Source organism: Rhynchophorus ferrugineus, unplaced genomic scaffold (assembly GCF_030347505.1).
Source record: "Rhynchophorus ferrugineus isolate W39M unplaced genomic scaffold, kcgeb_rfMv2 rfM2, whole genome shotgun sequence".
NCBI lineage: Eukaryota > Metazoa > Arthropoda > Insecta > Coleoptera > Curculionidae > Rhynchophorus > Rhynchophorus ferrugineus.
The window spans coordinates 9,783,476-9,796,928 of record NW_027472581.1 but is presented as its reverse complement, the minus strand read 5'-3'; the positions used below and the strand labels follow the sequence as shown (position 1 = coordinate 9,796,928).

Here is a 13,453-nt window from a genome sequence, read left to right as displayed (position 1 = left end):
TATTTGACGTTTAGCTCAGTTTCGCTTTAACCATTACGTTGTGTAGACAACCAGATTTTATTATTTATTTATTTTATTATTTTATTATGCGTCGTATATTTATTCATAATAAAATTTAGACGTCTACACAATACACTGGTTAAAGCAAAACTGATCTAAAAGTCACATAATCTAGATAGCGCACAATCAAAATGATAGCGGGTAACTACAATTCTCAACAAACATTTCCTTCGGAGCTTGTAGAAATATCTGATAGAAATTTCACATAGCTAATATGATGAATTACTGATGAAATACTAATAAAATATGTAGAAATGACCTCATCTTCTTCCTGTGGGGAATAGGGGAGTTCTGAGGCTGCAAAATTAGATAGCTTTCGTTCCCAACTATAAATCTATTTTGTTGTATAATATTTACTGACTGATATCCATTTTGTTTCGTGGTATGCGGCAATATACCAATATTTTTTATGAAAATGTAATTTGTTAAGCTTTTGAACGATTTCCTTTGTTTAATGACATCGAGATCGTAGGCGCGGAATTGGAATAATGAAATTGAATGAAACTGTCATAGAATTTTGCAGTGTCAATTTTCGGTCACATGTCTTAATTCGCGGATAGTGGTCCCACTGGGTGTACCAAATTAAGGCTTTCCAGGGAGCTCATGGAGTTCGAAACGATTAATAAGATTTATATGTATATTTTGTACAAACTTTAGAGAATAGTAGATGATTTCTTTAGTATTTATAGATGTCTAGTAGTCCAGCTTTTGAAGCCCCGATGATGAGGGAAGCTTGAGCCATTTTTACGATAACGATTGCGCTTGGATCCATCAGTATAAATAAAAAAATGTTCAGGGTGTCAATCAGTTTTAATATTGTTAAAAAGGCAGCTAATACCAGGGAGATATAAAATCTCTTCGGAAGATGATTCACGGAAAGATCGTCAGTTGAAGGAGATCACCGAGAATGTAGACAGGTCGAAATTCGAGAGATAGATGATCAGATACTGCATGAAGTTTATGATATGAACCTTCAGTATTGACCTTGACACAGCGTATACTGAGGTAATCCTGGCTATATATATACTGGCGTAATATATACTGCCGACTGGGCTAGTGTGGCAAGCTCTCAGGGTGATTCTAAGGGCAGCATTATGAATCGTATTTAATTCATTTCGTATTCTAATCGTAATTATATATATGAAGGGACAGCCGAAATAAAGCGCTAGTTACAACGTTTCATTTTAGCCAAGGTCACTGCTTTATATATCCTTAAAAGGCCCGTTATCCTTAAAGGGCTCCTGAATCGAAGCTAGTAGGTGAACCAATCAATTTCCACTATCCTTTCGACATCTATCGTTGAAGTAAAAATGCGGAACGCTTTACGATGTTGCATGTCATCCTTCCGCTGGAGCCATGCGCAAGATCTTCTCTGTATCGTTCCAAATTTTAGTATATGTAGTGCCGAATTTAGCAAAAAGAAGATTACTAAATCGCAGCAGCAGGAAGCAATACACCTACAACACAACGAGAAGGAAATCAAAAAAGATTGAAGGTAACAAGCACAAGCTTATATAAAGTGTACAAATGTTACCACTAACTTTCGCTACCGTTCGTTGAATTACTAACTTATTTATTTATTTCATTGTCACTACATTATTACATTGCGAATTAACCTACAATTTGTCTTTATATTTACTTAACTCTAGTATCCTAGTCTCTGGTGTAATAATGTATATGTATTAACACTACTTTTTTCCATTAAGTACATCTCACTACACTACACAAGATCAAATGGTTTCATTTTTTTGAGTCCGTGCCCTGTTCTGGTGTTATCCAAGAGTTACTTCGAGATTGATATAAGAATCTGGCCTTATGTCGCCTTGCCTCTTGATTTTCTGAGTGACAGCGGTATCAGAAGAGCTCGGGATAAGTAATTAGTCCTTTAGTTTCTCGGTGCACATATAATAATTCTCAGGACTTCGTTTTAGAAAACTTGTATTGTATTTATATTTGTTTTCGGGTAACATCCCCATAATTGTATTCCGTAAGTCCATATAGGTTTCAACATTTGCTTATATAATAAACATTTATTATATACTGATGATTGTGATTTTCTTCCAATTAACCAGTACATTTTCCTGTATTTTTACTCCAGTTCTTTCCGAGATGCTTATTTGGTTGCTATATGGAATGATATTATTATTTGCTGTTATTGTTTGTTGAGAAGTCTTATTATATGTGAGCTGCACATGCACAGATTTACTTTAGTTAAACTTTATTTTCCAAGTGTGAGTCCAGTTATTTATATTTTCACTTGACAACAATTGAACAATTGCAGTGTTATCAACAAATGTAGCCTTCGTGATATTTTCTATTTGTGATATATTACATGTGTAAGGCAGGTAAAGAGTTGTCCCCAATACGCTTTCTCGTGGTTTACCTGCTTTAGCTTCTTTTATTGTAGGGTTAGCTCCTTCTTCATTGGCTCTAAACATTCTCGCTGTAATGTAAGATTTCAGTAGCTCACTGCATTGTCTAGGTAACATTTTCTGTAGCTTATGAACAAGGCCATCATTCCATAGCTTATCGAAGGCTTATACCACATCTAAGAATATAGCTGAGCATACCTTTTTGGCTTCATAGACTTTTTCAACAACATCTGTTATTTTATTTTACAAAACAAAATTACAAATTACAACACAATTAACAAAAGTAAACCAGGTCTTTTTCTCTCTATTATAGAATTTTGTGATAATATTATAAAAATTGATAATTATCATTGGAACTTAAATAAAAAAATACTGCAACTAGTGGTGAAATAAAAACAAAAATGCGAAATGATATCTGTGTACCTATTACAATTGAGCTTATTTAATGTTTTTAATTTAATCTGATATTTTGATTTCAGACTCCTCAAAAAGAACTTCTATTATGATTAGATCAAAATATTACTTCAGTTATTTTAGTTTCGAAGCTAAATTTTCGCAGCATAAAAATTGACACAACATATTTAAAATTACTTATCTGACGAACATTTTCATGTGAATTTTGTCATTAATCAAATATTTTCTTTGAATACAAATTCGGTCCCCTATGTGAAACAGCTGTTTATATTTAAACAACCTAAGCCTCCATCGATTGAAATGAAGGTTCGCTATTAAATTTACGGCTCTCGTCTAGCATACACAAACGGCATGGAGGAATCAGTTCCGAGCGTAGCCCGGCTCGGGCACGATTTTTGTCGTAGCGGGACCGCGAAGCTCGAAAAACCCACCGATCAGTATGCGGGTTATTGCGACATTTTCCGCTTTAGGAAGTACCTTTCCGGTTGATGTACTGACACGGGCTAGGTATGCCAACGGCCTTTGCCATCCTCCGTTTTCATCGCGGCCTATTTTGAATATTAACATTGTTGTTTTCGGCGTATGTTCGGACCCATTAAAAACACGGCAACCATTTGTTAAGTGACAGTCCGATTCGGTAGGGCATTTGATTTAATAATATTTGGCTTTAATATAAATAGCAACATTTATTTACTTTAATACTAAATGTACATATTTTTATAAAATCTCTTTAAATATATAACAGGTTAATTGAAAAGTCTACGGCCTACCATAGTAAAACACATATTTTTTGCAAAATTATTATTTTTTTATTCAACATAAATCCCTTCAAGGGTGATACATTGATTATAGCGACCCACCAGCTTTTCGATACCATTTTTGTCCTTTGCTTTAAAATAGGCCTCAGTTTCGGCGATCACCTCTTCATTTGGCGAAAATTTCTTCCCAGCGAGCATTCTTTTCAGATCTGAGAACAGGAAGGGTGGTCGAGGGCGGTCCAATTCATGAAATTTTGCTCTCGTCTTCACTGACTTGTGACACGGTGCATTGTCTTGGTGAAGAAGCACTTTCTTCTTCTTCAAATGCGGCCGTTTTTCGGCGATTTCGTCCTTCAAACGATCCAATAACGCTATGTAATAGTCGCTGTTGATAGTATTTCCTTTTTCAATGTAGTCAATGAAAATTATTTCATGCGCATCCCAAAATACAGACGCCATAACCTTGCCAGCCGACTGATGCTTTTTTCCCACACTTTGGAGTGAGTTCATCGTGTACAGTCCACTCGGATTGCATTATCGGTCGATTGGACTTCGGAGTAAAATGATGGATGCAATGTTTCATCTATTGTCACATATCGACGCAAAAACTCGGGTTTATTATACTTGATCATCTTCAAACACTGCTCCGAATCATCAACTCGTCGTTGTTTTTGGTCAAAACTGAGCTCGCGCAGCATCAACTTTGCATAGAGCTTTCTCATACCCAAATATTCGTTAATGGCATAATGTACACATTTAGTTGATATCTTTAAAGTATAGCTATTTCATTCAATTTCAATTTATTCAAAATCATTTTGTGGATTTTTTAAATGTTTTCATCGGTAACAACCTCTTTTGGGCGTACACGGCGTTCACCATCTTCGGTGCTCATTTCACCACGTCTAAACTTAGCATACCAATCCTTGATGGTTGATTTTCCTGGAGCAGGGTCAGGAAACTCAACATCAAGCCAAGTTTTTGCTTCAACTGTATCCGACAGCTGTCAAATTTATATACGCATCTTTTGAGGGTTAGGGCTAAATAAAAAACCATATTAATTTAATGTTCTAGTAGCGCCATCTATGTGTCAGCCGGGGGCTTTATAATTGACATTTTATTACTGACAAAAAGCTCAGTTGTATGCTCAGATCAGTCTGGGGTCATCGGCCACCATGAATAATATCGATATTTCTATATATCGATATGTATTTTCCGATATATTTAAAAATATATCGATATATCGATATAGCGGTGAAAAAAAATATCGATATAGTTAAGAAAAATGAAAATATTGATATATTGCCCAAAAAATATCTCTATTTTTTCGAATCTTCGAACAGTAAAAAAATCCATTAAATCCTTTAAAATTAAGTTGACCAATGTTATAAATAATTTTAAAAAAATTATAATATTTAATGAATGTAATTTAATTTTTTTTAATATTGAAAAATATTGGCCAAAAATATCGATAATTTCTTTCAAAAAATGCCAATATATTGATATTTTTTCGAAATCTTAGTCAGACCTAAAATTAAACCAATTATTCGGAAGTCACTGTAACTTGCAGGGTAGATTGAAGAGACATAAAAATGTATATAATAAATCTAGTGTAATGATGATCTATCTGTTACTCCGTTGTGATTTTTTAACTGTGTAACCAGTGAGATGCCTAAAAATAGACCTGGAGATTGGGGTTTGGTTTGTATTGAGGTCGATTTGGGCCCTCAGTATCGTATTTTATCGTTGTTTAACAAGTTGCAATTTCTTTCCACAAATCAAAATCGTTTATCAGGTAAAATAAACGTTTTTGTATTTTAAACCCATTCACAATTCATAACTGTTGCAGCCGGTAGGATTCCAAGGAGATAATAAAGCTTTTCTCTTTTGAATTTATCCAACTTACTTACGGAATCAACTTACTCGTCAAGAAAAGAATAAAGATTAACGTTGAAATGACAACTGTTTCGCAATTAGAAACATTCCTTGTGGTAGTTAAGTAGATCTAGGGTAAAACGTTACAAAAGATGAATTGATGCTGCTCAAAGATCAGGTTGTCATAAATTATTCCAAATAAGAAATATCCATGCTTTGAGAAACACCTCCAGTCTGTGGATTCCTAGCACATGTACAATACAGGGCGTGAGGCCACCAAAGGCGCACTGAATTTGCTATGAACTAAAATGGTTTACTAATTTGGACAAAAGCTTATCGTTCAGGCTATACGGTCACTAAAGGCGCATTGCAGTAGCTGAATTTCTCAGTAGAAGGATATTGGAAATTGGTTTCACCAAAACTTAGGAAGCCATTCCATATAGAAATTATAAGCAGTACTTGAACTACTTGTAATTAAAACCCTTAATAGTAACAAATGCGTATTTTTTGTTTACATTTTAATTACTTCTTAAAAATGTATTTTGTAATTAGTACTTCAAATACGTATGGCTTCAAAATACATTTCGTCTGGAACTCAATTTTCAACATTAAAAACTGTCTGATATCGTCGTAGTTCAAGGCCGATATCAATAACTCTGGTAAGGGGGGGATACGTTTGAATATAGTGAGAATTTTACCTTTTTACACTTTTTTACCTTTTTACCATCTAAGAAGGAAAAGGAAATATTAACTTCTGAAATAATAATCAATCGGGTGGTAGAAAAAGGTAACAGATCCGACCTTCTAAACCATCAGACCAAGGGGAAAACTAAAAATCTTGCATTCAAGTGCCTCAAACGATAATTACAAAAAAAAACATGAAGTTATGACTGGGAGTTAAGGGAGCAGCAGTACTAGTAAAGAAGATGATGATTTTTCGTTATTTGTGGACAGAAAAAATAATGAACCACATACATCAAAAACGGAGTTCAGATAGTGAGCTTTCTACACGATCAAAAGGATCGAGCAAAAGGACCTATAGAATAATTGTGTCTTCTGACTTCAAAAAAGGAGGTTCTATGTTCGGTTGTATATTTTTTTAATGTATTTTCGTCGATTTCTCCATCAACTATGGACAGATTTTCAAAATTCTTTTTTTATTCGAATGAGTGCATTTCCGAGGCGGTCCCATTGGAACCAATTTAGGATCTAATGGGGAAAGGGGGAAAATCGAGGGAAAACCTCGAATTTTAAAGGCACGTACAATGTTTTCATATATTGTTTATCTAAAATAATCAGATATTGGTGTATAATGTTATTGCTGGGCTGATGTGACGAGAAATCGGAAGTAGTTAAGTGCAAAAGTTTGCTTTTAAACACTAACCACATCATATGAGACGTCGTAGAAACTTTATAGGCAATTGTTTCTATGGTGTAATGGTTAGAACGTTAGAGAATGCTCACACGCGGAGGTCGCGGATTCGGTTCCCAACAAAGCAGCAACTTTTTTGTTTTAGTTTGATTGGAACATTTGCCAAATCACCTCGACATTGTTTTTTTAATCCTATTTTTTTATTTCTACATTTACTTGGGCTATCCATTGTAATACTTAACAAAATAACTGCGTAATTTATAGAGTGACAATAAAAAGAGAAAAATAAAATGTTTTTACCAAAAAAAAAAACATTTTTAAAATAATATATGTGCATAATAATCGTTGTAATTTAGCTTAATTCCTACTTAAATCTATTTATCTATTTACAATATTATTTTAACTACTACGAACTGATCAGTTTGAAGTCGGTGCCGAGCCTAAATAATACAAAAATAATAATATAATTTTGTGACATATACACAAAATTAAATTACGAAAAAAAAAACAAATCAAGTTTATTGTTCGGCACTGACTTCAAGGTGATAAGTTGGTAGTACTTATATTAATGTTGTAAATAGATAAATAGATTTAGGTAGGTATTAAGCTTAATTGTGTGGATATAGTAGAATATACGTGTAGTAGATAGGTTAAATAATTGTTTTGTTTATTTTTAATTAATTATTACAACGGTTAGTATGTCCATATTTTATTTTCAAACATTTTTTTGTGTTGAATTATAAGTTTAATTATTTTTTACTTTTTATTTTAAAGAGTTCCTTATTTATTTTAAATATTTTATCTTTAGCAGATTGTTTTCGTCCCTCACAAGAGGCTTCTTGTCTGATATTACATTTAAGAGTCTAGTGTTCATAAAAGGAAATTCATATTGACTAATAGGCCGACTGGATTGGTTTTATTCTAATTACATAAGCTGACTGAACCTTATTGTATTTTATAATTTAAATATACGACTTAAAAGTATTTTGTATCTTGTATTTTAAATGCACGTGAGCTAGTCTTTCGTAATTTGTATTTTAATTAAAGTAAAGCTTGTATATTATCCTGCTCTGCATTTAGGATATACCATGGAAATTTAAAGAATTAATTTTACTGCAATTATAAGTTGTCGAGACGGGACAACGATCACGTATATCCCGTTGATTGTTTCTTTAAGATGGTGGTGTTATATCACGCCACTGATATGGCTGTATCTATAAAAAAATGTGTGCTTATGTTATACTAAAAGTATGATACGTGGGACGTCTATATGCTATGGATTTTTTAATATTCTTAGATATCAATATATTATGTCGATTTTCGTAATTGCATTACACAAATATCTTAAATCTTAAACAATTATCTATATATTAATCGACTTAATGAAATTTATTTATTAGCCTCTTTTTTGAGGAAAATGTATGCATCTGGAGGCCTGTAATTTTACACGGTTACAGTTTATGTCCAGAAAGAATTTTTAGACCTAAAATATTTAGTGTTTAAATATTAATGCAATAAGATATGCAAGTATAGTATTTTATTGTTTGAACGTCTTATCAATTATTTTGATTATTAACTGTCTTCGCAGATATATATATATATATTATTATTCAGAATATACAAGAGTATTTAGTTAAAATGTCTGAGAAGAGAAAGAATACTAACTGTTTTTAAGATATGTCAAATGCATTAAGGAGAATGCAGGGATTAAATCTAATTTTGTCAAGATTATCAAGAGATGAAATACAGTGATATCAAAATGGCTTTACAAGGCAACACTGTACCGAAGGAAATAACAACTAAGCGTAAAAGATAAAAATACCCTTTAATGAAAGTAAAATATATGACTACATATATATACAACTGTTAATTAGGTGGATTAGACCTCCAGGGGATACCATTACATAAAAAATCGCGCCTAAAATTCTAACTCATAGATACCATCTATGAAGAGGAAGAGTTTAATGTAAATATAATAAAACAAAATCCTAACTTAGAAAATACTTAAACAGTATAAATAATTTGGAGTTTTAAGTGCTTCGATAATATATGCATTATATGTACTATAAATTATATTTGATAACAGTATTTTTGTTTAGTTACTTTATTTAGATTAAAATTTTGTTGTATTGCAAAATCAAAATGCAGTAAAAGTCATAGTGGATGCAGTAACGTTTTGACGTCATGAATTCAGATGACGTGGGCTCACTCTTTGATTCAACGGACAATATACTTATATTTGATGCTCTAAAGTTGTTGCAATGCTGAAAATAATCTTACTCATCACACTTTTGTTATAATAGTCAGTGATGCAGCAATTTTAACTTATCAATACGTTGTTAATTATTACAACCTAATGAAAATTAGTTTCATTATACACCATTTAAAAAATTTAGTGATTTTTAAATTATGCCCTTTACTCTATAATGACAGAAACTTGATGAACTTAATAAATTGTGGTGAATTTACCGGGCGATCACTAGTAATAATGATACGACCTCAACAGCCGTGTCATGGCATGGTAAATGTCATTCCGACGACCACCGCTACGTGTTATTACCCCGCCAATTTTATCAATTGAAGCCTTTTAACGCACCGTATCCTCATAATATCAATTTTCCCCATCGGAGGCCCCGAAGGGACGCGTAATTTTCTCCGCGGACCTCTTCGTCGACCATATTAGAGCCCCGACACATACAATTTACTTCCCCGCCACATCCGGTGTACGGCGATCGAGTCGGGGCCGCAGTTCCACCTGACTTTAATATTCACCTGTTCACGATCGCGACAGGCTGTGGACTCGCGTGCGTGCACCTACCCAAAACAAAACAGAATCGGGGCTCCGTCTTTCGGGCCGTGGGCGACTAGATTTGCAACGGACGATTTGGCTTTTCGCGTTCGCTGGGAAAGGGTAATTGACGCGTTGACGGTGGTGAGGTGTTTGTTTGTTTTGATCAGTTCGAAGCGAGATTCGACGAGATAGGGCGAGAACGTACGATGCCCGTGGGAATTGCTTATAACATTTCGAGGTAAATATTGGTCGGACGTTCAGATACGGGATTATCTTTCAATTGATAAGATTATTATTGATTTGGTTTTGTTGTGGTTCGAGAACGATTTTTCAATGAACTCCTCTGTTATTGTTGTTGAATTTTTTTTTATTAACTACATTTTACTTTAGATATGCTTAGTACAATCTTAATTTACAATTAATTTATTTGTACTGTTCTGTTGTACTTGCATTAATATACAAGCAAGGCGATTAATACATCAGTAACAGGTCAATTGAAAAGTCCTCGGCCTACCATAGGCAAAATTGTTTATTTCTATTCAACATAATTCCCTTCAAGGGTGATACATTCAATATAGCGATCCTCCAACTTTTCGTTACCACTTTTTGGTAATTCGATTTGTCTTTTACTTCAAAATAAGTTTCGTCGATCACCTCTTCATTCGACGAAAATGTCTTCCCGGTGAGCATTCTTTGGAAATCTGAAAACAGAAAATAGTCGCTGGGGGCCAGATCTGGAGAATACGGTGGATGAGGAAGCAATTCAAAGCCCAATTCATGGATTTTTGACACAGTGCATTGTCTTGGTGAAGCAGCACTTTCTTTTTTTTTCAAATGCGGTTGTTTTTCGGCGTTTTCGTCCTTCAATCTCTCCAATAACGCTATGAAATAGTCGCTGTTGATGGTCCTTCCTTTTTCAAGGTAGTCAATGAAAATTACTCCATGCGCATCCCAAAATACAGACGCCATAAACTTGCCAGCCGACTGTTGCGTTTTCCCACGCTTTGGAGCGGGTTTATCGTGTGCAGTCCACTTGGATGACTATCGATTGGACTTCGGAGTGAAATGATGGAGCCATGTTTCATTCATTGTCACATATGGACGCAAAAACTCGGGTTTATTACGCTTGATCATCTTCAAACACTGCTCCGAATCATCAACTGTTCCTTGTTTTTGGACTTTTGAGCTCGCGCGGCACCCACTTTGCACAGAGATTTCTCATACCCAAATATTCGTGAATGATATGATGTTCAGTTGATATCGTTAGAGTGTCTGCTATTTTACTCAATTTCATATATCGCTATATCGTTATTTCGAAGCCTGAAGTGTTGTCTCATTGATCTCTGATTAAATAGTTAGAGTTAAATACTCCTAATTACAGTATTGATTAATTATAACAGGTGGCGATGCACAATATTGCTTCTGATTCAACAATATATTGATTTTCGCAAAAACAGAAAATCAGGAAAAATTAACTGCTAACTAAAATTAAGTTTACATTTGTTTATATCAGATACAATTTATAACCAAATAAACTAACAGTTATTAACAAATATGGAATGGATTCTGAAGCTAATTCAGACATTGTACATGTTTGAAGTACATAAATGCTATTAGATTAAATTATCAATAATATATGATACCGATAATCATCAAATAAACAGCCATAAAATATGAAGGTGTTTTTACGCGATCGCAAGAAGGACTTGAAATGTACAAGAAAGTGCAGCGCAAATGCTTACTTTTCATATGTAAAGACCATACTTCCAAATCAGTTACATGCCCAACATTTTTAGAATTTGTGTTTTTAAAAACTGTCATTTTTTTTTATTTGATGTTAAATACGTCCATTTGTTTTGTTATTTAGACTATTTTGCTAATAAGCGACACAAACAAGATATTTTATGTTATTGTTAATTTTTTTATAGAAACAAAAGCCACTAAATTCGTACAAAATTTTTTTAAAATTAGCTAATTTATAGAAATGTGCTATTCATATTACTATTGTTTAATTACGTTGTATAACCGTTAGATTCAAAGTTGTTTCAGTAAATAAAAAATTATAATAATACTGTTTTTACATTACTTTATCATTGTCATTGTTAATCCCCAATATATAATACGTGACCCCTTTGGGCGATACCAGTTAAGGCCCAACAAAAATTAAATTTACGTTGATTTAAATCAGATGTAATTTATAACCAAATAGACTAATGCAATTCCAACAGTAACGTGTAGGATATGACCCACGTGACAAAGCAAACGATATAATAAATTCAAGACAATATAAGAGATCGATATAAAACTAACAACAACTCACCGCAGGCATATGAATGAATTTCGAGAAATGCCGTTTTTCCTCATCCGGTGAAAGGTTAATACAAGAATAATAACGCCTAAATAGTTTCACCTTGATTAAATTTTCATTATTGCTCCATGTCGTTTTTCGACAAGATCGATTTCGTAGATAGGAGTTGTTTATTGCAAAGGATAGCTATTATCTTATTAAATATATCCCAGAGATATCTGAGGCATTCGAGTCACGTCTGAATTATAGAATCGCGATATAAAGAACCGAAGGGTGTGATGGCCATTGTCTTACAATACAATAACATTAGGTCGTGACGTAATATACACCTTCAAATATCATCCGATTCGGTTGTATGTAATCAAATGTCAGCAAGATTGAATGGAAATAATTGTGTTTTTTTTTAATAAACATAATAAGTTCCACGAAAGTTGGAAATGCGTCATCAGTCTCGACTGGTTCGGTAATGTCGGTTTCACCTTACGATACCTTATCACGTGAAAATTTAAACCGTATAGGAATTGTTTACATTTTTAGCCAAATGCTAGGGAACAATATGAATATTAATGCAGTTCAGTTTGAAATATTACAAGTTTTAAGTTATTTTTGAGGGATTTTAGATAATAAATGCCAAAACTGCTCATCCAAGAGGATAAAGTGTAAACGTTCGGTCTGACAGTGAACGAATGCCATTTTAAATTAAAAAAATATATTATACGAACGAACCTACATATAACTTTTACACTGCGTAGAAGAACATGTCCACCAATGAATATCAATCATTGTCAGCTCCACCAAGCAGATGATGTTAAATATCTTCGTATGCATTTAGATCGACGCCTAACCTGGAAGAAGCACATACTCTCTAAACGAAAACAACTGGGACTAAAATTATATCAAATGTATTGGCTCATTGGGCGCAAATCCAAGTTATCATTAGATAACAAGGTATAGCTGTATGAGTCTATACTCAAGCCTACTTGGTCATATGGAATCCAACTATGGGGTACCGCTAGCAAATTTAATATATCCATCATTCACCGGTTCCAAAATAAAGTGTTGCGTGCCCATTGTTGATGCTCCGTACTATGTTTCAAATGAAGTGATACAAGGCGATATTCCTCATGAATATATAACGAGTGTAATTCAACGTGTTTTTGTGAAGTACTTCGAAAGAGTGTCAATGCATCCCAATGTACTCGCTAAAATAAAAAAGTTAAATATGCGACGTGATAGTTAAAAATTAAAATTTCTGGAAATAGAAATTCATATGGAAATAAGATTCATATTAGTAAAAATTACTTTACTTTCAGTACAACTTTCTTCAACTTTAATTCACTTATTTCAATGACCCTTCAATCTGTAGAAAGGTAGTGGTTTTCAGAAAGACCAGCAACATTGTTAATCTTCTAAAATTTTTGAGGTGTGGATGTAAGATAGTAAGTTAGTAATTAATTGTTTATCTTAGCAATAGTTTTTTATTAGTTTAAAGGTAATCCGCAGTCA

At 33.5% G+C, this 13,453-nt stretch overlaps 1 protein-coding gene and 1 non-coding gene across 3 annotated transcripts in view; one reads left to right on the top strand and one right to left on the bottom strand.

Moving 5' to 3' along the window:
* Nucleotides 1-13,453, top strand: part of Traf4 (TNF receptor associated factor 4) — a 205,508-nt gene that overhangs the window by 28,950 nt on the left and 163,105 nt on the right. The window contains exon 1 of one of the 2 annotated variants that reach the window (XM_076393889.1): nucleotides 9,613-9,877. The exons of the other annotated variant lie outside the window; for it this stretch is intronic. Within the exon in view, the coding sequence (XP_076250004.1) occupies nucleotides 9,846-9,877 (32 nt within the window). The 5' untranslated portion in view covers nucleotides 9,613-9,845. Of the gene's footprint in view, nucleotides 1-9,612; nucleotides 9,878-13,453 lie in introns of those variants that run through there. 2 annotated transcript variants of the gene reach the window in all.
* Nucleotides 1,367-1,475, bottom strand: LOC143192126 (U6 spliceosomal RNA). The gene has a single exon (XR_013004746.1). It is a non-coding gene; the product is annotated as a U6 spliceosomal RNA (small nuclear RNA).